General features: G+C 47.0%; 3 protein-coding genes across 5 annotated transcripts in view; 1 reads left to right on the top strand and 2 right to left on the bottom strand.

Moving 5' to 3' along the window:
- Positions 1 to 18,660, top strand: part of LOC119453175 (methionine-R-sulfoxide reductase B1-like) — a 36,075-nt gene extending 17,415 nt beyond the window's left edge. Inside the window, exons 1-4 of one of the 2 annotated variants that reach the window (XM_049667612.1) lie at positions 8,308 to 8,827; positions 11,530 to 11,672; positions 12,454 to 12,565; positions 17,933 to 18,660. In XM_049667612.1, coding sequence (XP_049523569.1) covers positions 8,776 to 8,827; positions 11,530 to 11,672; positions 12,454 to 12,565; positions 17,933 to 18,024 — 399 coding nt within the window. In that variant the 5' untranslated portion in view covers positions 8,308 to 8,775 and the 3' untranslated portion in view covers positions 18,025 to 18,660. Of the gene's footprint in view, positions 1 to 8,307; positions 8,828 to 11,529; positions 11,673 to 12,453; positions 12,566 to 17,932 lie in introns of those variants that run through there. The other variant, XR_007467013.1, reaches the window with a different exon arrangement.
- LOC119453173 (uncharacterized) overlaps positions 1 to 25,519 on the bottom strand; it is a 70,100-nt gene that overhangs the window by 43,616 nt on the left and 965 nt on the right. The window contains exons 2-3 of one of the 2 annotated variants that reach the window (XM_049667609.1): positions 4,362 to 4,561; positions 531 to 1,217 (exon numbers count right to left, since the gene is read on the bottom strand). In XM_049667609.1, coding sequence (XP_049523566.1) covers positions 531 to 1,217; positions 4,362 to 4,500 — 826 coding nt within the window. In that variant the 5' untranslated portion in view covers positions 4,501 to 4,561. Of the gene's footprint in view, positions 1 to 530; positions 1,218 to 4,361; positions 4,562 to 25,519 lie in introns of those variants that run through there. The other variant, XM_049667611.1, reaches the window with a different exon arrangement.
- Positions 14,448 to 15,107, bottom strand: LOC119453179 (biogenesis of lysosome-related organelles complex 1 subunit 2). Its single transcript, XM_037715194.2, is given in 2 exon segments — positions 14,448 to 15,018; positions 15,020 to 15,107. Coding segments are annotated over 2 exon segments (360 nt in total). The 5' UTR covers positions 15,077 to 15,107; the 3' UTR covers positions 14,448 to 14,715.

A 25,519-nucleotide genomic window follows, 5' to 3' on the forward strand; every position in this document is an offset into this window, starting at 1 on the left:
GCACTCTGCCCCCAGTTGAATGTGGCTGATTTTTTTTTTTTTTTTTGGGGGGGGGGGGGGCACAGTGGCTAGTTGTTTATGCATTGTTCTGAGGACTATATAGCTCTTTCTTCATATGTCGGCTTCCTGCTGCTGCAACCAATAGTGTACACACGCGTCTGCCACTCCTACACGTTCGCACTCAAGCAATGACATGCTTGCAGCCACTCAAAACGTTCCTCCAGTCAGGCACTGCACCTTGACTACACGGCAGCACTGCCCACTGAAACTGATTGCTGCAGTTCATTAGCACCTCTAATGCGATTCCTGAATTAAACTTTTACTGGCCCCTTGTAGGACGGACATGTATTTCTCAAGGGACCTCTAAGGATCACTAAGGTGCGCTGACAAACTGCCATGATCATACTTCAGTCAACAGGTGTCGCTGCTCTACACTTGCTGATACTTTTGGAAGTCAAGGCGCACTTTTTAGTGGAGAAGAAACGTTTCAAGGTTTTAAATATAAGTGTTCGAGTCTGCTGAGAGCTCACTAGCCACGCCGCCGTTGCAGATTGTGTCCACCCCGACACGACGCAGCTCGCACAGCTCGTCCCGCAGTCGCTTGCACTCGTCTCTCAGCGACTGTATCTGCTCCTCGTACGCCGCTATCGTCAGTCCAGTCACCTGCGTCTGGCAACAGACAGATGGTCTCGCGAAGTGGCTGCCGTGCACCGGGACAGCGACAGGCTTTTGTTGGCTACTGCTTCCTGCCAAAGTTCTAGCGCTGTGTGTAACACCGGGGTCAGCGTTCTGACTCGGCTCTGTAGTTTCAGCGCTAAGCCTAGCGTTGGCACTTTCGCTTGGCACCGCATTCGTAATCTGCGTCGAGACTGCACTGATGGCACCCTGGTGGTCGCGCCTCAAACAAGAACCATCCCCCAACAGATGACGTATCACCATGGGGGTCGTCGTGACGCCAGCTTGAGGCCTTTTGCTGGACTCCCTCGCGCTTGGGGGCTCACTCACAATGGCAGCCGAAGAGCGGTCTTCGGCCAGCCGCGGCTTCCTGGGCCTGCCTCGGCGACCGCGTGTTTGGACACCGCATGTCTGCTGGAACTGGGAAGGTGTGGCGTGGGGCGCCAGGTAGCGCTTCTTGGGGCCCTGTATGTAGTCGTCTGGCTTGAAGTGCTTGCTGCATATCTTTGCATACTCGGACGGCACCCACGGATGGTCGGAATCTGCAATGTGGAGAATGTTACTGCCAATTAGGACCCCGCACCAAACAGGTGGCTATATGAGAGTCGTGATCAGGAAGGTGAACATGTTCCAACGATTGACCGATATCTGCTCAGGCTATCCTTTAGGATATCCACTGCAAGAATATATATATATGTTACAGAGATGTGCTGAAAACATCCTGCACACACCCCTTTCCTGATCGTCTTGCCCCAGATTCCATCTCCTAGACAGAATTCTAAGCACTCTAGCTGCAAATAGCCTTGACACGTTTCTGTAATGTACTCGGCACATTTCTTGTGCATCTTTTTTCTGTAATGAAAGAAACATGTTAGGAACATCTTTATATCTCTTTCTTAGAATAATACAAGAAAGAATGAGCATGAGCAGCTTGCCAAGCATGTACATCACAAACTTGTCAAGGCTTTTTTGCAGAATATGCTTATCAAATCAGTTTGTCTATGGCACTGCCTTAGCCATTGCGTCATCAACATCTATCACTAACGTCAGTAGTGGATATTGTGTACATTCCCGGCAGACGCCATGTGTGATAAATTAATATCTCGTGTTCGTGGTGCCCGTCGCTGAGAAAACGTTACAGATGTCGCCGCTCTGCTATGCTACTGATAGAAAAGTCCTAAAGCAAATTGTAATACGACATACCCGTAGTTGGAGACTGCGAATTAATCTTCACCACCTACATTAATTTTCGCACCCGGCAGCGGTGACCAGAAATCAAAATGTGACCTCGTGCCAGCTTAGCTGTGCAAGACGCTAATCCATGAGGCTATTCCATTTCCAGATTTACCACATATATTACGGAGCTGTGTTAAACAGTGTTACAGTCAGTAAAATGGCCGCATTAGCTTACCCGTCGCCAAGCACACCTCACGACCGCCTTTTGTACAAAGTACCTCACGTATGCACAGGATTCTACCGCATGGGCACAATACACAAGTCTGAACTTCAGATTGTCAATCGCTATCCATCTCCTCTTCCTTCATCACAGCTGTGCCGTATAGACTCGTGTAAAGGCCGTACTCCCAACTTGGCAGCCCAAAATTTAAGGGGGTGGAGGGGGGATTTCAACAGAGAAGGAAACGCGTTCGGTACCCCGATGCCGTGCGCGCGCATCGGCGAATTTTCACGCGCTGCATACTTCCGCGTGCAGTTACTAAATGGCGAGAGCTGCGCGTTGACCTTCCGGGTGTGCACAAGTCGCCGCCTGCGCCGGCACCATTTTGACCAAAAGGTTCAGTCCGCACCTCGTCAAAATTGTGTGTGTGGGGGGGGGGGAATGCGGCCCTTACACGAGTCTATACGATATTTCGATCTAAAGTAGTTCGGCACTAAAGTGGGAACTACATACAAATGGCATCAGCTAACCCAAGGAGGTTTAAAACAAAATTTTTAAACTTCATTGAGCCAGCCAGAACTGCGAATGCGCAACCGAACAGACGTGTTCCTCCGTGAAGTTGCGTCGTCTGCTCAATCTCGGCCGCCTGAGCATGCCATAGCTTTCGTAGCGAAATTTTGAAAATACGTCTGGTTTACTGCAGCCAGCCGGCGCTGCCGCCTCGGAATAAGCACACATGTGGCGGTACACGGAACAATGCAAGAGTGTGAAGCTATGTGAGCACGCCTGGCAGCCATTTGTACGCAAGCAAAGGAGACAGCCATTGCGACTAAGTGATGTCCGCATATGAGCCCGTAGGCGCGATAAGCGCACGATTACGATGAACTCTACTGGTGAGAGTTTCCCAAAGTACATGATTAATGCTCACTTAGCTGGAGGAAAACCCTTAAGGAACATCGAGGGCAAATATTAAGTCGAGGCGCAAGTTGGAATCAGCAGGGATGATGACAGGGGTAATTGGAGATCGCAGGATAGGCTGATGATGAGTAAGTCGAGCTAAAGTCGAGATCAGAAGTTTCACAATAAGCGGGAAAACGCTTGACAGAAGTGGCGCCGCGACGCTAGAAATACGCCATGACACAATATGTCGATCCCGTTTATGATGAACAAATTCTAGTAAAAATTGATAACTTAAAAAGTTAATTACGTTTCATTTAAACATACAATAAAAGTGTGGCTTGACCAATTTTAGTGGAATTTCTTACACAAAAAAATTCCCTCAGCCAGCGCAACTTGAGAGGCATAGGCTACGAAACTTGGTTCGCGGTGGGCGGTTTCAATTGGGGAACCGCACAAAGTCGTGTGTTAACCCAAAATAAGCATTGAGTCTATAGCAATTCATTATTTGCCTTCAGTGTCTCTTTCGAAGTTCCCTGGCAAATTATACCGTTGAAAGCACTGGACAACAAACAAGGAGTTGGACGGTCGTTTGTGTGCTTTTTGCCGGCACAATTTCCACACCGCGCGTCACGGCGCTCACAGTGTTTCCAAGCATACAGCTTGAACATATTGCCACATTTAGACATCGATTGCGATAGCAAATTAGTAGACAGCTATACGAAGTGAGGATAGTATTATCGGTCGTATAAACTTGTAAACATTCGCTAACTAAATTAGCAAGCATGGTGTCACGCGCACACAAGCAAACATGATCACTCGATGACCGCGGAAACTCTCTGTCAACACGCTGGCGTGATAAACCTCACGGCGACGGCAGAAGTGCGCCTGGAGTGCCCATATAATTGCTATTGCAATAAAAAAATGTCGGATACTGTGGACAACGGACTTCTAACACCGTACCGTAGACGCCTTTTGCGCCGAGTGACAACTTGATAACAGCGATAATGCGGTAAGAACACCGGCAAAAAGTATAAAATTCAGTGGTGATGTTGCGGTAAGTGCAAGAGACATGCGTGAGCATTACCTCTTTGAGTTTCCGGATCCATGATTTAAACCGCGTACACCACATTGCAAAGTGATGTTCAGGAGCTCACTCAACACGTCCTGTCTATTCAAGGAGCAAAGTGCAACTGAAGGTGGTCCGGAGCAGACCACTGTCAGCTGCACTACATATATATATATATATATATATACACACCACTTGACCGGCTTACCCACCACTTCACACACACACATTCTTCCACTTTGACGCTCCTAACGCTACCGCATTGAAAAACGATGACGCATAGCAATACACTGATTTGGCTGCTATAGGAACCAAGTCGCTCGCCTTGAGCGGGTGGTTGGAGTGCGCGCACGGCCAGTGTCCACGTCTCCCGGCGCTCCATGTTGGAAGGGAACTCGTGGAACACCACATCCCTGGTGGCACCCACCTGGGAGCAGCAGCCGGGAACCACGCAGTACATCATGGCCGACGCCGTCAGCTGCAGGAACTATATGCCGCCCCGCAGCTGCGGCATGTGCTACAACCTGCAGGCAATGCAAAGTGCAGAAGGGAGTGTGACGGGGCAGGTGGCAAATGGGAAGTGAAGGAATGACAGAGGGGAATCATTTTTCGAGGGCGCTGCAACAGAGGGGAATTTGGGTCAGAAAGGGCAGTGCTGCAACAGAGGCGAATTAGGGTTATAAGAAAATTTGAAGATGCTGCAGCAGAGAGGAATTAGGATAAAGGGTTAGAAGAAAATCTGAGGATGCTGTAGCAGATAGGAATTACGGTAGGAAGGTAATTTGAGGGCACTGTATAACAAGGGAATTTGTGGCCATTGTAAGAGAGGGAAATTGGGTTCAGAAGGGAAATTGATGGTGCTCCAACAGAGGCCAATTAGGGTTAGAAGGAAATTTTAGGATGCTGCAATAAAGAGGAATTAGGATCGGAAGAAAATCTGAGGACACTGTAGCAGAGAGAAATTAGGGTAAGAAGGGAATTCTAGGGCACTGCAACAAATGGGAATTATGGTTAGAAGAAAATTTGAGGATGCTGTAGCAAAGAGGACTTCAGGTAAGAAGGGATCGAATTTGGGGTCAGAAGGAAATTTGAGGACACCATGGTAGAGGGAAATTATGGTAAGATAATTTTAGGGTGTTGTAGCAGAGAGGAATTAGGGTAAGAAGAGAATTTAAAGGTGCTGTATAACAGGCGTTGGGGTAAGGAGGGTTTGTGGATGCTGTAAGAGAAGAGACAGGGTAATTGCGAAGGAAATTCGTGGACGCTGTGAGAGGGAAATTGCGGTCAGAGGAAAATCTGAGGGTGCTGTAAGAAAGATGAATTAGGCCAAAAGGGAATCTCAGGGCACTCTAACAGATAGGAATTATGACAAGAATGAAATTTGAGGGAGCTGTACAACAGAGTGGAATTAGGGTTAGACTAAATTTTGAGCACGCTGCAGCAGAAAGGAATTGGGGTAAGACAGAATCTAAGGGCGTTGTATATCAAAGGGGAATTGGGATAAGGAGGGAATTTGTGGACGCTGTAGCAAAGAGGAATTAGGGTCACGAGGGAATTTGAAGGTGCTGTCAGAGGAGAATTGGGGTACTTAAGGGAATTCGTTGACATTGTGAGAAGGGAATTGAGCGCACTGGGGAGGGAAAATTGTGGTCAGAAGAAAATTTATGGATGCTCCACCAGAGGGCAACTTTTCTTCCTTGTCACATTTCTTTTTATTGCGTTAATTATATGGCCACTCTTATAACTTTCGCCGTCACCGTGATGTTGCGTAATAAAGCCAAAGTTCGATGATGAGCGGCCCACGCGCTGTATGCTACGGGCGCAAGAGCAAGCGTGCGAGATTAAGCTTCACGCGCCGTCTTGCTATTCTAGTACATTTTAGCTTTGCCTCGCGCCCAAAATTGGAGCTCACGTGATCGCGCATGCGCAAGGGAAGGAGAGCGCGCGTCCTCCTCTAGCCCTGCCGCGGCTGCGCGTGGCTGTTCGCGCGGCTGAGCGCATACACGGCCTGCGGGCCCGCGCCCCGTGTCTTGGAATTAAAGGGGCACTAAAGGTAAATAGCAAGTCGACGTGGACTGCTTAAATACCATTCCAGAAACCTCGTAACGCTTGTTTCGTGCAAATAAAAGACTTAGTTTACGAGAAAATTGCATCTGAAGGGTCCGAATACCTTTATGACAATTCAAATCTACTGCCACGCCAACCAGGGAGTGGTGACGTGGCATACGCCATCACCGCCCTTTGCTGCCGTCGGTGAGTAAAACGGCGCCCGACAGACGGCCGTACGATGCGCCGCTGCAGCTGCTTTTGGTGAAGTGGCGTGGACCGTTCGGGCACCCCGCGACATGCGACAAAGTTGGTTCTTTATTCTATGACATCGCTTCTTTATTCTGTGATCACATGCAAGTGGAATTCTCTGCTACTTGCAGTTTGTGTGAGTTTCGCGAGCCAGCAAAACCAGCGCAGCACTACCACAGGCACGTACGCGATAACGGAACTACTGAAACGCGAAAGCGCAGGCGGCGCAAAGTCAGCGAAAACAAAACTTTTCGACCGCCCGTGTCGCTGTCAACGGTGTAATGTCAATGAGTTCTTTTTTTCTAAAAATGAAATAGAACTGGTGAAGTAGCATTTTCTTTCGTCTTATAGTACAATACAATGTAAAAAATTATAACGAGTGGTTTAGTATTAGCGACAGAATATAAATGAAGAGTGCCTTCGTCATCGGACAATTATACAGTACATGAATGTCCCGGGGGAGTCACTATTCGTGTCCTGCATTTAACTAAATTTCTCGAATATTAAGGCTGTGTTCGCGATAATAATGACGCCTTAGAGATAATCGAGCACTCATCCATCAATGCCTGGTGGCTTCATGCGCGCTATCTTCCCGCGTTTAAAAAACAATAAATTTTTGGAACTTCTCACATGCATAGCAGACATGTAGAGCTATATAATGATGCATCACGACGACCAAAGCAACTTTTTTGACATTGAACACGAAGCTTTTTGCAAAAAGATGGAACATTACAGTCTTTTTTTTTTTTTTCAGGCGATTTGCTGAACCTTCAAAGTTTCAAATATTTTTCGTCTATAATATGTTAACCGGGTTACCAATCTATATTTATTTTGTGCCCTCTAAATGTTCCTGTGTACCGAGAAAATTTTCAAACTGCAATTTTACCGGCTTTCCCGGTGCCAAAAGCGCTAGAAGTGTTCAAATATTTGAAGTATTGGTTATTTTGGCAGGCACATCACTTCACTGCCTTGTCGTAAACGCACCATTTGAATGACTGGATCATACAATGTGCGTTTTTTTTTTTTTTTTTAATGTTGATTGATGCCTTCTGGTTTAGCTGGGCAAGAACAATAAATTTTCGCCAAAAATGCTAGAAAAGTTTTTAAAAGAAATATAAACGATGGGAATGAGTTTTGAACTTCAACAAATATCGGGAAATTTTTTCGAAAAAAACGGTGGTTGATATGGCGTGGAATGACTCACTTGAAAATAATAGCATATGATGAAATAAACGCAGGAGTTGCACTTCCCGACTACATACCGGTATTTTTAGCTAAGTTTCTGGCGGTTATATTGGTCCTACGAAAAGCGAACGCATCAATCTCGGTTGTTATAGTAACAGATTCTTTATCGTTATGTTCAACTCTTACTGCAAATATAGTGGCTCACATAGTTCACGTACATTTCAGTCTCTAATACCCTCTCACTTAACGCTAATTAGATTGGTATGGGCGCCTGGTCACACAAAGGATTATATATAGTTAATGAATTAGCAAACAGCTTGGCTAGCTTGGCGAAAGCGACCCTTAGTGGTCCCGTTCTTCCGATCCTTCCTGTGTCAGCTTTCATAACTGCTGCTAGGTTCAGGAGACGGGCAGTCATGCGAGACCCTTAGGACCTATCGTTAACAAATTTAACTGATTACCGACCGCTATTCCCCTGGAGTATAGAGACTTCTGCCGTACTAGAAAAGTTTAAGTCCTGTTTACCAAATTCCGACGTCGAATGACGTCGACATGAAACTATTTACAAATTTACATGAAACTAAATAACAAATTTACTTGTTTTTTCCTACTATGTAGTTATTTTTATGCCTTATTTATTGCCTTTTTTCTGTAACCCCCGCCCCCCCCCCCCCTACGCAATGCTCCACTGGACACTGGAGCCTGTGGGGTAATATGAATAAATAAATAAATAAATAAATAAATAAATAAATAAATTATCTGCATCGATCTGGTCTGGCTCCTCGTGCTCATACTGTGGTGAGGATGAGACAATAGAACATGTCATGCTGCCGTCTTTCATTCTACTTTAGAAGGACAATTTCATGGTGCTGGAGTGAATCTAGCCATGCCCGATAATCTATCTTTGGGAACCTCCTCTCTAGGACATTATCATAGGGACGTTGGTGCAGCTGTTGTGGGGTTTATAATTGATCAGGACGATTTGCTTGCTAAGTTCTAAAATTTTTATCTGGCTTCATTCTTTTTTTTATCTATTAAAATTTCTCATTAGTGTTTCTTTTTAGGCTCGACTAATTATTTTCCTACCTTACCCGATTCCTGGCCAATCCCCCATGGTGGGTAGGAGCCACTATAGAGGAAAACCAACCAACCAACTTGGCCTATCCCCCTTAGCCCACGAGCCATAACAGAGGTTCATCATCATCATCAACTCAACCTCGCGGGCCGCGGCTGAGCCCGCGTCGAGCGCGGAGCCATGTTTTCCCAGTGGGCGGCCTCGGAGGAGTATCGGGACCACTTCAAGGCCGGTAAGAGCTCAAAGGCTCGCATATTGCCAGTTTGCGCCGCCATTGTAACATATGCGGTTCGCACGTATAGATGGCCTGGCCAGGATATATTGCGCGCTGTCGCCATTCGACCATGTAACATGTAACTGCTCAATAGCGAAATTAAGGTGTACAAGCGTGGATCCCGTGACGTCACGTCACGCGCGTATGCCGATGAGGCATATTTTTCACCGCAAAATTGCTGGGTTACCTATAATGTCAGAGTATAAGCCTCGAGACACTGCATACGCAACGCTCATTGGCTGAAAGCACCGCCTCAGTCAGTCCGGAACTCTCAGGGTCGGATAATCGAAGAGCCTCATACACCGTGGCCCCATGACGTGAGGGCGCGCTGCCTTTCTCTTATCTATTGAATGTCGATGGAGATGTCCAGGATAATTGTGGCACATTCAAGGCTGGGCTAGCTGACTCTGTGACTGGTCGAATTTCGACAGAATAGGTTGATCATTAGAAGAGAAAATGAAGATTAAAGTTTTTTTTTAATTTCGCGCCGATGCACCTGCACTGTTACGTCAGTGTGACCCGTAACGTATTTCAAAATATTTTATGGTATTTGGGCCGCGTTGGCGCAGTGAGTTGTAGAAACTTGCCTCCGGCACCTTTAGAACACACTGTGGTCCATCTTTACCGATAAACAACAAGCCAGGCCCTAGCAGACGCTGTCAAAATCCGTGACGTCACGGCGGGCTGGTGCGGGAAATTCAAGGCGGCGGCGCCACCAGTCCTTCCTTTTTCTTGCGCCAGTTCTGGCTTACCAAGCCTCTTGCAGTAAGAGTGGCGTTTTTCAGTATTGCAGAAGCGTAATTTATTAATACAACTAAAATCATTTTTTTTCTTCTCTTCAGTGTTCCTTTAAACGCGTGGGCGCCTGCACCCGATGCTACTAACAAAAGGCTCCAGTCAATGGATGAACGTGGGGGGGGGGGGGGGGGGGTATTCTGTAAGAGTCCACCTAGTGGACTAGCTGTCCATTTCGGCTGCTGTTGATTGGTAGCGAGAGGGAGACTGGCTGGCTCCTTCTCGCTCGTGCAGGTGGAGCCAATCGCGACAGCCGAAATGGACTGTCCACTAGGTGTCTTACAGAATACCCCCCTGGCGTATGCCTCCCGTTCAGCGTAGCTCATTTAGTGGTTGTATAGCGGAGGCGCGTTGTAAAGGGCGGGAGATTAATTTCCGGAAAAAAAATGTAGCCCCCAAAAAAGTCAGTTTCGCCCGCATGGCGAAGCATCAACTGTGATAGCCAATTATTAGACAGCTATACGAAGTAAGGACAGTAGTTTTATCGGCCGTAGAAGCTTGTAAACACTCACTTAGTAAATTAACAAGCATGGTGTCGCGCGTGCACAGGCCAACATGAAAACATCTCACTCGATGACCGCGGACACTCGCTGTCAAAACGCTGGAGTGAGGAAGCGCGGTAGCGAGCGAAATGTCCTTCGTGCTGCCTCTCTTCAAGGCGAACTAAGCAGGCGAGAACACAGCGCACACGAAGCTATCAGCCCTCGGCGTGCCTATAGACTATGTGCCCATCGCAGGTCGTTTTCAAGATAGGGCCCGCGTGGCCGCTCTCAGCCGCGCCATTAGCAGCCGCTGCCGGAGTAGAACGCCCCCCCCCCCCCCCCCTTTCGGTGCCTTGCGCGCTTCCTCCCCGCCTCCCTCCCTAGCGTGCGCGAGATCGCGCCACCATCCTCGTCTCTCTCGCACGCTTTCACTCGCACCCACTGATACGGTGTGCAGCCGCGATGCTATCGCACTTGGACTTTATACGGATCACGGCGACGGCGGAAATGCACCTGTACCGTCCATGTAATTGCTATCGTAATAGCCACATAGACAAAAGAAAATTTTCGACGCCAACTCGCTCCGGTTGCGGCCTCGGTTACAAAAAATTAAATCTAGGTTTACGTGGCAAAAACCAGGATCTGATTATGAAGCACGCTCCGGCTTAATTTAAGCCAGCTGGGTTTCTTCAACTTGCATCTAACTCTAAGTACACGAGCGTTCTCGCATTGCGCTTCCATCAAAATCAGGCTGCCGCAGCTAGACTCGAACCCGCAACGTTGAGCTCAGCAGCGCATCGTCATAGCCAATAAGTTATGGCGCTAAGTTTATTGCTGTTCTATGCAGTAAGCAGGAAGCGACTCTTCCTTTTATCCGATTGTACGATCGAGATCTTACCAACAATATGCTCGACATACAACACTAGCGCCAACCCGACAATTCACCGCTTATATCTGGCATTGCGTCGGCCTGCAACAACACCGCAGCCAGTTTCTACTCCGCATAAGAAATGCTTGAGGGATTAGATTGTTAAGGCAGAAAGTTGGGCAGGTTGGTATCGAGCATAATAAGACATGATTACTAGCTTAAAAAGACAGGGACTAAAGAAAGAACACAGGACCACGCTAGACTTTGTGATTAGATTGTACCTCGAATTGCCGCTCGTGCAAAGGACACCCTGGTATTGCTATGGGCCTTAGCATGCACCACCGGCGTCCACCGCTGAATGTTTCATTCCTTTTTTTTTTCCCTCCTTGCAAATAACTAGGCCATACTTATCACAATAAAGGTTTGAATCAATCAACCCTTCCGCTCGAGGACAGTGAAACTTTCAGGCCTTCCTTAATAAATAGTCCAACAGTAGTCTGTCACCTCCGCTGTAGGCGTGTACGTCTGCGCGGTGTGCGGCAACGAGCTGTTCGAGAGCGGCTCCAAGTTTGCCCACCAGTCGCCATGGCCCTCGTTCAGCCAAACGGTGCGGCCCGACAGTGTGCGAAAGGTCAGGGAGATGCCCAGGGCACTCAAGGTGCGTACATATATCTGCAGCGAACAGCAGTGAATCGAATCGAACCGCCATCTTTGCTGGCTCAAGTGGCTCTCATGACGCCACATGCAAATCGCATCACAGATCTTTTTCCTAGTTATAAAGTTGAAACCGGTATGCTATCCACTATAGCATGGTTGCCGAGACATGGGCTTTTAAATTAAATAAAATGACTAAGCCAGCAATAAACTTTGGCTTGTACATTTCTACGAACTGCGGAAGCTACACGTCTTACAGACGTCTGACATGGAAGTCTCATACTGCGAATTTTACAGAACAGTTCTGGATCTGCAACGCTTTCTATATTACGTATAAGTACAACTTGTGGATGTAAGGTTACATCAAATCACATATATTTGTGTAAAATTGTGCGTCTATAGTAAGTGACGTACTAGGTTTCGGTCATGAGCACAAGCAGAGCGCTGTGGTCGCTGGTCACAAAAACATGCCACATCGCTTGTTCGGTGGCAACAGGTGCAGATCTGCGATGCCTTACGTGTAATAATTACATATTTCCAAACATAAAAATATGACTTACGCTACATCAAATTACATGCCACATACCTATATACATTCCCAAGTGAAACACCAATTTTTTGTTACGAATGCGATAAATGAGAAGTCTCTAGCCTTTGTAGCATTGCCTACTATGTATAAAACGACGTATTGACCAAGTTGTTTTCAAACCTTGAATACACAGGCACTCCTCACAATCTAAAAAAAAAGAAAGATTGCGGTCTACATCTCCTCTATTGTCGTGCAGGTCTACTGCAGCAAGTGTAACAACGGCCTGGGCCACGAGTTTCTGGGCGAGGGGCCGGGCGGGAAATCCCGCTTCTGAATATTCTCCGAAAGCATGGACTTCATCCCACGAAGTAAGTACATCGATCTCGATTCACTCTTTTTCCACCACTGCATTCGCACTTTTTCCAGATAGCCAACTGCAGTGCCCTCTGTACTGGCTGCAAGTGGCACAGCAATACAGTATCTCCTCACATACTGCTAGGAAACACGCACATGGGGCTAAAAAAAGAACAAGACAAGGCGCTGGCTTTCGACTAAAGTTTATTGGTTTGTGCGCACATATATAGGCCAAATGGCAACATTATCTGACAAAAACATGGATGACAACAAGCAAAAAACAGAAAATCATGCCGTATCCAAGAAAGTCACTTCCTTTGGTGACGGCGTGGCGACAAGGCCTGCAAGACCCCTTGTCAGGTGTGCAACAGGCCTTCTCTATTCCACAAGTTTGTCATGAGGGAAGCGATATTATAGGTCAGATGTGCAGGTGCCTGAACAAGCGTTTGGTGGAGCATGTGTCTGCAATATAAAAGAGTGATTCAGCCCATCTGGCTAAGCACCGCTGCTTGTGCCAGTGCTGTCCAATGTTGCAGGAAACCATAAAGTTGGTTAATACTAAGCATGCTCTCACTATATTGATTATTGAGGTTTACAATATTATCAAAGTGGGTGATGTGTGCTTAAAGCCAGGCCTCTATCATAGTGTCGCCAAAGGAAATGGCTTTGTTAAATACACGATTGTTTGTTTTTGGTTGTTTTCTTTCAGGTATTTGTGCAATAACAGCGCTATTTTGCCTATATGTGTGTGCACATGCCAATAAACATTAGTCAAAAGTCAGAGCCTTGTTCTTTTTTTTCCCCCGTGTACGTGTTTCCTTGCACTATTTAGCCACAATGAATCCACACAGACTAGCTGAAAACTCAACTTTCATTGCTTCACATAATGCTCTCATGTTTTTTTTTTGTGTAATACTGATGTGAAGTTGCATGGTGCAATAATTACGCAGGGAAAGTTTTCCGAGAAGGTTCTAGATGCTAAACAGGAAAGCGGTGACATGAAACAAAGAAAAGCAGTGCCAACGTTGGCTACCCACCTGCAACTAACTTCACGAAATGACAGAAACCTTGCAGATAGTAGTGTATGGCGCTCAACAGATGGCACTCATCAGCCATGCACTATTATCATCACCGGTGAGAACAAACACAGTAGCTGCAGCAATTTTCGTGGGGGGGGGGGGGGGGGGGGGGGGGCATTCTTGATCCCAAAAGGGAAGAATTTTTCATGACCAAAAGGGGAGGAGGGGGGGGGGGGCATTATGTGATCAAATGCGGTAGTTATTGAGACTGCCAGCTATGACATTTCGGCTGTGAGATACATCATGGCAGAAGGCTCTGGTATAATTTTTTACTATGTGGGGCCCTTTAATGTGCACATAAACCTAAGTACACGAGTGTTTTTGCATTCTGACCCCATCAGAATGCAGCTGCCGCTGACGGGAATCGAACAATTCAGCAGGAGAGTGCCATATCCTCCGAGCCATCGTGGCAGGTGTTTTGCTACATGTTACAGTCTCCCCACCTAATTTTCTGCCATGCTCGACTGCGCTTCCCTTCTCTTTGTATCCATTCTGTAACTCTAATGGCCCACCGGTTATCCATTCTACGCATTACATGGCCTGCCCAGCTCCACTTTTTCCTCTTAATGTCAACTAAAATATCGGCTATCCCTGTTTGCTCTCTGATCTACACTGCTCTCTTCCTGTCTCTTAACTTTACACCAATCATTTTTTGTTCCATTGCTCTTTGCACGGTCCTTAACTTGTTCTCGAGTTCCCTTGTTAACCTCCAAGTTTTTGCCCCATATGTTAGCACTGGTAGAATGGTATGATTGTAACCTTTTCTTTTCAACGACAGTGGTAAGCTCCCAGTCAGGATTTGGCAATGCCTGCCGTATGCACTCCAACCCAATTTTATTCTTCTGCAAATTTCCTTATCATGATCAGGGTCCCCTATTCAGCACAACCTGTTCAGCACAGCCCGGATGACACATGGCAGAAGACAAAGAAATAATTTTTTTTTTTTTTTCATACGGTCAGATTATTTATTTACATATGAAGCCACTACAATGCACCTGGGTTTGGTGGACCACCTCAACACCAGCAGCAAGGAACAGTTCTCGGACTGAAGCCACGCCTGTTTTACAATGGCGAGATCACTCAGATCAGCGTTTCTCGAGGGCTTTAAACTTCACCTCGAGGCGTTTAGAGTAAGCGTCCAGCTTGTATGCTACTTGCTCCAGCTTGGCAACGCTGTCCTCTACTTCGTCAATCTGGTCCAGGTATGGTTTAAGGCACTCACACTTGCCGTTAAGGTCTTTCAGGGCTTTGGTGACGCTGCCGGCAATTTGTTGCATGTCGCTGTACTTCGCTACTGTGGCCTTGTTCATCTCCTCAGTTAACCTATAATCGTCCAGTGTGGCTGACAGTTCGCTCTGAATGTACTGTCCCGTTTTCTCGAACACTTGTCGCGGCTAGCTCATTCAGCTGCTTGGACGATTGCGCTGCCGTATCGCCAGATTCCATAGTGAGATGCCCTGGCAGCAAATTCGGTAAACTGCGAATAGCAAAAAAAAAAAGAAGGTACAGCCAAGAACAACATTACTTGACAGCTTGAAAAGGCATAGAGCACAGTTGGCAATAGTGGTAATTGAGCAGCACAGACAGCTTCTATCTTAAGCATTCTCCCACGTCATCCAAAGTTGTGCCAAAATTCCTCACCGTGAACAACATCCCTTGTTAGTCAATGCCTTGTGCAGTCAACTTGAATCGCTGACCTGGTCACCACAAATATATGCTCATAGGCACCAAGGTTGAGAGGTCTGTACATTTTATTCAACTTTGTTTAACCCTTCAATGCCCCAAGCCCAACCTGAACTGATCCTGCCAGTTTCTATTAATAGTATTGTGAAATACCTATCCTACTTGTTCACAGCTCCCTTTCTTTATCTCTGCAGTAACAAGTCATGCCTATCAACTCATTCCATCAATAACTACTGGCTGTGGGTACTCATGGATATTTCTTTTTTGTAGTCTACATATTTCACTGCCATGAATGCAGAGAATATTTTTCACTTTTACGTACTTTTGAGAAAAAAACTCCAGACATCTTACTCAATACTTCCACCAAATATACTAGTATAAAACTCAAAACTCAGTATCCTTTTAATGAGAACATTACATGCAAAAGATTGGACACTTCCCCAGGAAAGAACTTGGAGTTAACTTTTTAACCCCAAGTTCGTTCCTGGGGAAGTGTATTAAATATTTTCGCCCCCCCATCCCCCCTTTTTTTACGTACCCAATCTTTTGCGTGTAATGTTCTCATTGAGTTAACTTTTTAACTCAACTTCATGATACCTAAAACAAAAATCTGTGGTCCCTGAAGTTTGAAATAACAAGAGTCGACTACAACAGGTTTCAATGGCCCCTTCAGTCACGAATTATGACCGCGTGTTCCTATGGCCTCCAAATTTACTTATTTTTCTGGAGAAATGGCGCAAACTTTGCAGTAAAAATTTTGGAGCTGTAGCACGCACAGGAAAGTCCAAATCAGGGCTGTCGCAGAATTACAAAAATTGATTATAGAAATTGACCTCTCATAGATGAAGCATTATATCATGAAAAGAACGGAAATATTTGATACAATTATAGGGCAACGAACTCGCTCAGATTGACATGCAAGTCGGAGTGAGTGAGCCTGGTTGAGCAGGATATTGGTGAGTAGAATTTGGTGGGTCTGAGTTTGAGTGAGCCTGGCTGAATAAAATTTTAGTGAGTCCGAGTGAGTACAGCTAAGTAGAATTTTGGTGAGTTTGGGTTCGAGTGAGCCTGGCCGAGTAAAATATTGAAGTCTGAGTACGAGTGAACCTGGCTTAGTCTGATCTTGGTGAGTCTGAGTCCGAGAGATCCCAGCTGAGTATAGTGTTGGTGGGTCTGAGTCCAAGTGCACCTGGCTGAGAAGAAATTTGGCGAGTATGAGTTTGAGTGAGCCTGGCTGAGTAAAAATTTGATGAGTTTGAGTGAGCCCAGCTGGATAGAATTTTGGTGAGTCTGAGTGAGCCCGGTTGAACAGAATACTAACGAGTCCAAGTGAGCCCGGCTGAGCAGAATACTGGCGAGTCCGAGTGAGCCCGGCTGAGCTGAATACTGGCGAGTCCGAGTGAGCCCGGTTGAGCAGAATACTGGAGAGTCTGAGTGAGCCCGGCTGAGCAGAATACTGGCGAGTCCTAGTGAGCCCAGTTGAGCAGAATATTGGCGAGTCCGAGTGAGCCCAGATTTTGGTGAGCCCGGCTGAGCAGAATACTGGCGAGTCCGAGTGAGCGCGGTTGAGCAGAATATTGGTGAGTCCGAGTGAGCCCGGCTGAGCAGAATACTGGCGAGTCCGAGTGAGCCCGGTTGAGCAGAATATTGGCGAGTCCGAGGGAGCCCGGCTGAGCAGAATACTGGCGAGTCCGAGTGAGCCTGGCTGAGCAGAATATTGGCGAGTCCGAGTGAGCCCAGCTGAGCAGAATATTGACGAGTCCGGGTGAGCCTGGCTGAGTATAATATTGGGGAGACCGAGTCCGAGTGAACCTGGCTTAGTCTGATTTTATTGGAAGTCTGAGTCCGAGTGATCCTTATGCAAAAAATATATTTTGTGAGCGAGTCTGAGTGAGTTTCGTTTATTTTGTCGACCTGTGGCTAAAGTATCGCTGCACTAATTATTATTGAGTAAAAGGCCTTCTGACAACAAAAACCCTTATTAATAGCAATGATACACAGCAACATGTCAAAGTTCTCATCAAACCTGCTAGAGCACTTAATTCAAGTATGACTGTTTTGCATTAACTTTCCATACTAATATGACTAATGACATTAAAGGGTTTTGGCTTGTCTGTACATGTAATTACCGTTAACGGAATGCTGATTGACCGAGGGTATACTAGATGTAAGCAGCTAGGCTGGTGACACCATCTAGTAGCACACATTTTAACCAAAGAGGAGACAGAGTTATTATAACTACCATATTCTACTTAGCTGCAGGTGTAAAATATTGGTAGCAGTGCAATCAACAACGTACGGTCTCGCATGTTGTCACAAGGTGTCGCTACCAGCATTAACTGCCCATCCATGTTCATCGCAACCCTATATTTCCGCAAGGAGTGGACAAGCAAAAGCTCTCTATTGTCTGCATTTAGCTGCAGATTTTGTTTACATCCAGAGCTATGTGCAATGTTTTTCCTTGTCATCACTAGTCGGAACATTCAAAAGTAAGTTGCGTCTCCATACGGGGAGACATTGGGAGACAAGTCCCACCTGTACTTCTAAACAAGCACCTAAAACAAATTAGTACCAGCAGGTGCTAACATCGTGAACAAAAACCCATTTCTCGCATTTCAGAGGCAAAATCCAGTCAAGCTGTCTCATCAGGAGGTGGGAAGCCTGATCCAAAGGCTCCTGACAAGAGGGATTCCACGTCTTCCACAGAATGACCAGGCGAAAAGTCCAAAGCTAAGGCGAGCGGCAAGGCCAAGCCTGAAGCCAAGCCCGAAGCCACAACAAAGCAATCCAACAGCACTGCACAGGCTGAGACCTGATCAAAAACCAAGCAATCCGATGACACTGCACAGGCTGAGACCTGATCCAAAGCCAAGCAATCCGAAAGTACTGCCCAGGCCAAGCCCAGTTCCAAAACCAAGCAATCCGACGACGCTGCACAGGCCAAGGCCTGATCCAAAACCAAGCAATCCGACAGCACTGCCCAGGCCAAGCCCTGATCCAAAACCAAGCAACCCGACGGTATTGCACAGGCTAAGCCCTGATCCAAAACCAAGCAATTCGACAGCTCAGTGAAGACCAAGGGCCAAGGGAAGGCCGAAATGTCATCGACAGAGCCAATTACAGGGCGATCAGGTCAGAAGCCAAAGATGCCTAGCAGGTCCAAATCAGCAACATTAGGCAAATAGGAGGACAGATAGCATTTGGTACTAGTCTCTGATCAGCTGTCAAACCGCTCTGATGGCCCGTTCACTTCTCAGCGCATGAAGCCTGTTTGAAAAAGCCTGACCTGGTCACGAACAGGTGGAAGAGTGGGAAGCCACGGTTCATCTTATAAAGTATTCAAACTGATGCTATGTGTGCTGTATATTCAACATGTATTTTGAGCTTATCCGAGGCCTATTCGATGTCATTTGACACATATCAAATCTCTGAGTGTGATGTTGATCGTAAATAACGATTTATTAACAAATGGTTTTGAATGTTTTCAAAAGTAGACAATGTACAGTAAACCATCATTATAATAATGAAATCACTTTATTTAAGATATCGCTTTATCTGAAGTTTTTTCATGTTCTCACGTTCCTGTGACTCTCTTAGCTTATTTGCTTTGAGAGAAATACTGTTCATAAGAAAGTCAATTTCCCGTCCAGATTACTTCATTACAACGAAGGTTTACTGTATTAGCATAAACTGCTATATAATTTTTACGAAGTGCACTCTCTGAAATGCAGAATGCAGATATATTGCAGTCCCCCCCCCCTCCCCTTTACATCAACTCTCTTTTTCAGATATTTACGCTCAATAAAAAAGCCAATTTTAAAGTTTACGACCTGACCCCGTGACAAAAATGTCTAATGCTGTACTTGCTGTACGCATCCATGGAAAAGAATGCCTTGTCAAATATTGTCAAGAGCATCTACATGACAGGCAGCAAAGACAAAGAACTAAGGAGTTCTCTTTGGCATGCAACATGTTTCACACAACTTATACCAAGCTGTGGCACTAGCATCTTGTAAACATGTACTTTAGAGTCATATGACTAGCTAATTGGCTAATAGGAGCACCATGGTGGAGCAACGTTTCCTTTTTCCTAAGCAACCACAAATTTTCGTCACCACAAATATAGTTGCACTTGCTCAAGGTGATTGATAGTAACATAATGCTGCCTAATATGTCCAAGATGTACAGAATCTTTCTTTAATCTCAGCAAGGAAACAGCCAGTACACTAAAGTGTCAGTGCCAGATGTTGCTTCATGCCAAAGTGAAAGTGTTGCCAGAAACAAATTATTCAAAAATACGATGCCTGGCAAAGGTGAGACTACGATCTTTCCAAAAAAAGACATCACACAACCTGCAGCATTCTCCAGGTAGGGAGTGGCAGCGACTGAAATCGCATCGACCGCATTCAGGGGTGGGACTGTCCAAAGTCATTTTGGCGCAATTTCTGGAGCAGGTCAAAATGCATTTTGGAGCAGTTTGGAGCAGACAAAATAGCATTTTGGAGCAGCTTGGAGCAGACTAAATTTCATTTAGGAGCAATTTGGAACAGATAAAATTTTCATTGAAAGCAGTTTGGAGCAGGCCTATCTGAATTTTTGTGGAATAATGGAATACGGCAACGCAATTCGAAACCACGACGAAACACAGAATAAACCAACAGGAAGCTCGTAGTGGAAGCGCACTTCGTAGCTATAGAAATATGGAAGAGTGGGTCGAGCGGGGGCTCGGCGCATGCTTTCCTATAAAGCCAGAAACATCGGTTTCACTACGATCAAACTATATATTTCCGCGCCTACGCTCATGACTATAGCGGAAAATATTCTCAAATTATGCGATCAATTTCTGTGTCACCATATGTCACCGCAGACGAAGAGAGCCGCAATCAACCCTGGGCTAGGATAATGTAAAAGAATTCCAATCTGTTTTTGTTGCGATAGCAATGATATAGACACTCCAGGCATATTTCTGGCGTCGCCTTCGCCGTGACGTTCCATATAAAGTCCAGGGGCGATAAAATCATCGCTGCGCGACTGTATGTGCGAGTGAAAGTGTTAGAATGAGCCAACAAGGGTGAGCCGACAATGGCAGCTCAATCTCACGTGTGCGAGGGAGGAAAGCGGGGACTAAGCGCGCCGTCTTCTATCGCGCGCAAGGCACCGGAGGGGGGGGGGGGGGAGTCATTCTGCTCCGGCGGCTGCTGCGTATGGCACGGCCACGCGGGCCCTATCTTGAAAGCGATCTGCGATAGGGACATAGTGCAAGTGTTGATAGCTTCGTGTGCGCTGTTTTTCGCCGCCGCTTAGTTCGCGTTGAAGCGAGGCAGCACAAAGGTGAATTCGCTCGCTGCTGCTGCCGCACTTGCCCACTCCAGCGTTTTCACAGCAATTTTCTGCGGTAATCGAGTCAGATGTGTTCATGTTTGCTTGTGCGCACGTGACACCATGCTTGTTAATTTAGTGAGTGAACACAAGTTTCCAAGTTTATACGGCCGATATAAGTACTATTCTTGCTGCTTATAGCTGTCTACTAATTTGCTATCGCAATCGATGCTTCGCCTTTCGGGCGTTGCTGTGATGTTTTATTCCAAATCCGCCATTAGCCCTTCGTGATAGGTCAAAATGGCTCACGCCTCGCCCATATGGGCATAAAAACAGATTGGAATAGTTTTATGTTATACCGGCCTTGGGGACACAGATGCCCGCACGCTTCACCCGCTGCAGCGCGTGCCTCCGAAATATCTAGTTCGCTCACAGCGCTTCTCAGCCTACTTTTTGTTGTTTTGCACTTCAGCTAGGGAGCGCTGCGGTGCTCGGCCCACTAAACCGTATTCTAGTACTCTAAACACAGCCGCCCTAGCCGTTCCGACAGCAGCGACAACAGCTGGCAGTGGCCGCGCGCGCGCCTGCCACTTGCCGGAAGCGCTGAATAGTTCAGTGGTCCAGTGTTATACGCGCGAAAATTGCGAGAAACTCTGCGGAAGGTGCCATCGAGCGGTGTGCGTAATGTGAATGGCTGTACTCTTTTTCGAGGAACGAATCCGCTCGCTGTTAGCGGCCAATGGTGAAGCCGTTCTGGCGCAGCGTGGCGCAATTTCGGTCAATCTTCTGTGTTTGGCGCAGGAATTTGCGTCTGTATCAAAAATCCGCAATTGGCGCAGGAGTCCCACCCCTGCACATTGCAATGGCAATATTGAAGACTACAATGCAAAACCAGACAAAGTAGGGTGAAACAGACACAAGCATTTATCTGTTGCAACTTTCTCCATCCTCGTCTGCCTGTGCGCTATGGCCTTCAGGTCATGGATAACCAACTACAGTCGAATCTCGTTAATTCGAACACGCTTAATTCGAACTGCCGGTTTATTCGAACTGACGCTCTGGTCCCGTCAAAGTTATGGGTATTTCAATGGGCGAAAACGCTCAGTAATTCGAACGCGAAAGCATTTGCGACGGTTAATTCAAACACACCGCGGACCGACAATACTCTCAGCAGCGCGCCGAATAACGCATGCGGCGGCGCCTCCGACCGCCATTGCTCCGACACTGCCATAGAGCAAAAGCTTGGGAGACCCCTTCATGCAGCGGCGGAGGCCCAGTCCGGCCAACGAACTGCCCACGCCGGCAAGCGTACGCGCGAGCGGTGCAGCGGGGCGCTAGCGGTCGAGCGCTGTACGAGGGCGCAAATAGAAATACGCCAACCGGACCGCCGCCAGTCCGCGCCGGGTTTTCAATTGACGATCGTCGTCTCTCGCATGAAACAACGAGCGCTCGCGGTGTTGCTTGCGCGTTCCGAGAGCGCGGGAGATCTTAACGCGAGTGCCACGGTGGACTCGCGGCAAGGCGTTGACGCGCGCCAACTTGCCGCTCGCGGCATGACTCGCGGCGGTGCCAGCGGGCGTGCACGGAGATAGTTGAAGGTGTGGAAGCTGCGAGGGAGTTGAAAAAGAGGGCGAGGGGAGCCACCGAAGCGGCGGAGTTGCCGAGGCCAAATCCGCTTTCCTGCCGCCTTCCTCCCTCACCTTCGACGGTCTCCGCGCGTGCGCCCGTCGCCATGTTGGCGCCGTCCACTCCCTGAAGTTTCTTTTTCTGCCGTTATCGGGAACCGAACGTGGGCCGGCGTGGGACGCAACTCGCTATGCGCTTGCGCGCAGCGAAATTTCACAACTCGCACCGTTTGTTCATCTTGCTATGGTGCTCGAATACTTCAAAAATATGTCCTTCCGTTAATTCGAACTTCTCTTAATTCGAACAAATTTTCGGGCCCCTTCGAGTTCGAATTATCGAGATTCGACTGTAGCATACTACTTTACATTGTGAAACAATAGCAGGAGCATTCTGCTGCCAATCACTATAAGTCATCAATAAATGGCATCAACATTGCTCCAGCCATGGTTTCCTACAAGAATTACGAGTGAAATCGGGCACTAGTGCTTACCAGCGCTGCGAGTATGGCACTTCAGCCAGCATGTGAATGACGGGCGGTACACGGGATTTGCACAAACTTCCTCCTTCTGGCTTTAAACGGCTTTGTCACTTTGCAAGTTAAGAATTTTCAAACAAAATATTGTGTTATGTATGCAACAATTCGCAATAATTATGCATTTGCACAAACCCTTATCCTCTTGCTATGTTTATAAAACTATGATTGCTTTCATGGACACCTCCAACGAATACTTGGAAGACTCCTTCAGAGTAATGGAAACCAATTTCGGGAGCCAATCTTTTGCCGCACTATGGGCAGTAGAAAAGAGCGCCAACAATGTGGCTGCCATTTTTAGCACCCCGCCAGTACTTCTATAAATGGTATTCCACGCTTACACAATGATTCAGCACAAACAGGAACCGTGTTCTCATTGACACAAACACTGCTGAGCTAGTTTATGCACGTCAGAGAAAAAGTAAGATCAAGAGTGTAACGCAACTACAAAGAAAGACATCAGTAATGTGGTTACAGGATTGTCATCTTTGTAGTTGTCCTACCAGGAGATTTCCTTCATACTTTGCCCTGTTCTCATTTGATCAATTTCAGCCATAGAACCTTGAAACACGTTCTGTGTCATCATCACAATGTGCAGAGACAATCGCTCGCACTGATGACAGACCATTGTCAGAATAGACCTTTTTCGAATGCTGACCTCATAAGCCATCGCGGCTGTATGCGTCAAAGGCATTGGTGCAATTCTTAAAGGGCAACTCTGGCGATTTTTTGACCATGTCAAGGTAATGGAATATTTTTCTTTATCTTCCTGTCTCCCCTTACCCCTTCCCCAGTGTATGGTAGCAAACTGGATATCTACCTTCCGGTTAACCTCCCTGCCTTTCGCATCTCATTTATCTCTCTCTCTTAGGTTCCCAAGACCCCCCTGTCACGCATCTGATAGTACAATTGTTCCGCAAATTCGAAAATAATTTTAAATAAGCAAGAAAGTGCAAAAACGAAACCGAAACCTGGCCAAGCAACCGAGCAAACCTGTATGTGTGACGTCACAAGTATTCCCTCATTGGGAAGGCGCGCAAGGCATGCCAGTGAAACCGGCTCAGCTGATTCGTGACCGCGCCGAACCTTCAGGTGACAATGTCAGCTGCACCAGCTCTTCGGATCTATCAAACAGTGACAGCTATGATTCTGATTAATTCCATAGCCACGAATCGCCGTTTGCATTCGACCCACCACCATGAGAGCCAGCGCCCATGCGCAACATATCGCGCTGCAACATGAAGACCGAGGGTAGCCCTAATTACTGATACTGTACGTGCTGCTTGCTTTTTCAGGTGTTTTACCTCTTCTCAGAGAAGTGCTTCACATGCTCACAGCAAGATGTGGAGCACGACTTCGCGCATTTGTATCCCGCGAGAACGCAGCTGACAGTCCAAAGCACCGATCCGGTGCATTTGTTTACATGGGCAGGTACAGCCACCACTCGTCGTTCACTTGGGATATGATGCTAGCCGCCCATCGGTGACCATCAGTTAATGTCAGAACATATAAAAACACGCAGATTTTGTGCATGTAAGCACCGTTGCATCACTCTGGGTTGCGCTGATGTGAGTGACCACACACTTTCGAAAACAGCGAGCAGGAGACCATACATACTTCCCGCTCGCTGTTCGTACGAGAGCGTTGTTATGCCGCCTACTTATCATTCTTCGTATTCCCTTCATGCACACAATTAGTGTCCCGTAAAGTAAACCTATATTAGGACATTGCGCATATGATCGCTCATTTAGAGAACGCATAGTTTTCTCGCGGAAACGCTGATTCCAGTAATTGACACCGCTGGCTGCTGAACGAGGCGGCTGTTTACGCTGCTGTATCGAAGGGGCCTCCACTTGCAGCCCATTTGAGATACGAGGCAAACAGTGCACCTCGTAAGCTAAATAATGAGTCAGCATAGTAATAGGTAAAAAAAAAATACACCCATGTACGTAGTCACATTTAATTTAGGGAAGCGCCGGCGAGTGCGACTGGCCGCCTTCAAGAACGGCAACGTACGGATGTTGACTGCGCGTCGTGTTGTCGCTTCTACCTTTTTGCGTGTGCACTGTACGAAATGAGGAATGGTTTATTTCAATACTGTATGGCCAAAACTGAACTACTGAAGCAGTTTTCTTCATCCAAATGTCTTAATTAGCTTCAGATCAGTCGCTCGGATACGCCAGCTGCAGACGCACACTCGACGACTGTGATAGGCTTAACCTCGGCTGAACGTGATCGGCATCGGCTCAACCTGTTTGCGGTTGGCAAGAGCTGAAGTTCGTGCAGCCAACAATGCAACACCGCTTGCCAGCCCCCATCACTTGCCCGTCCACAGGGGACGCAACTTCTCGCGACAGCAACTTCTCGCGCTAAGCACTATAGCTCATGATCGTCGACTTCTGCAAGCTCTCGTCGCTGTCGTCTGCATGATCCCGGCATGCTCTGCGTGGAACACTCCTGACGTCATAAACAATGTGGCCTGTAACTGAGGAGGAGGTAAGGAAGGGTGTTCGAGGCCGTTAATTAAATTAATTTGTAAAAAATCTGTGCAACTCTCCAACCTGCTGTCTTGAGGACATAACGGAAGTCTTCAGAGGAACATACCCAGCGAATTTCATCAGCATCCGTTGAGATGGAAAAATTTCCAGAGTTGCCCTTTAAGGCCAACAAACCAACACAAACAGCTTTGGCCTTCAGCCATGTTCATTGTGCTGCACATGATCCTGTGT

This window comes from Dermacentor silvarum, chromosome 5 (assembly GCF_013339745.2).
Source record: "Dermacentor silvarum isolate Dsil-2018 chromosome 5, BIME_Dsil_1.4, whole genome shotgun sequence".
In the NCBI taxonomy this organism is placed as follows: Eukaryota; Metazoa; Arthropoda; class Arachnida; order Ixodida; family Ixodidae; genus Dermacentor; species Dermacentor silvarum.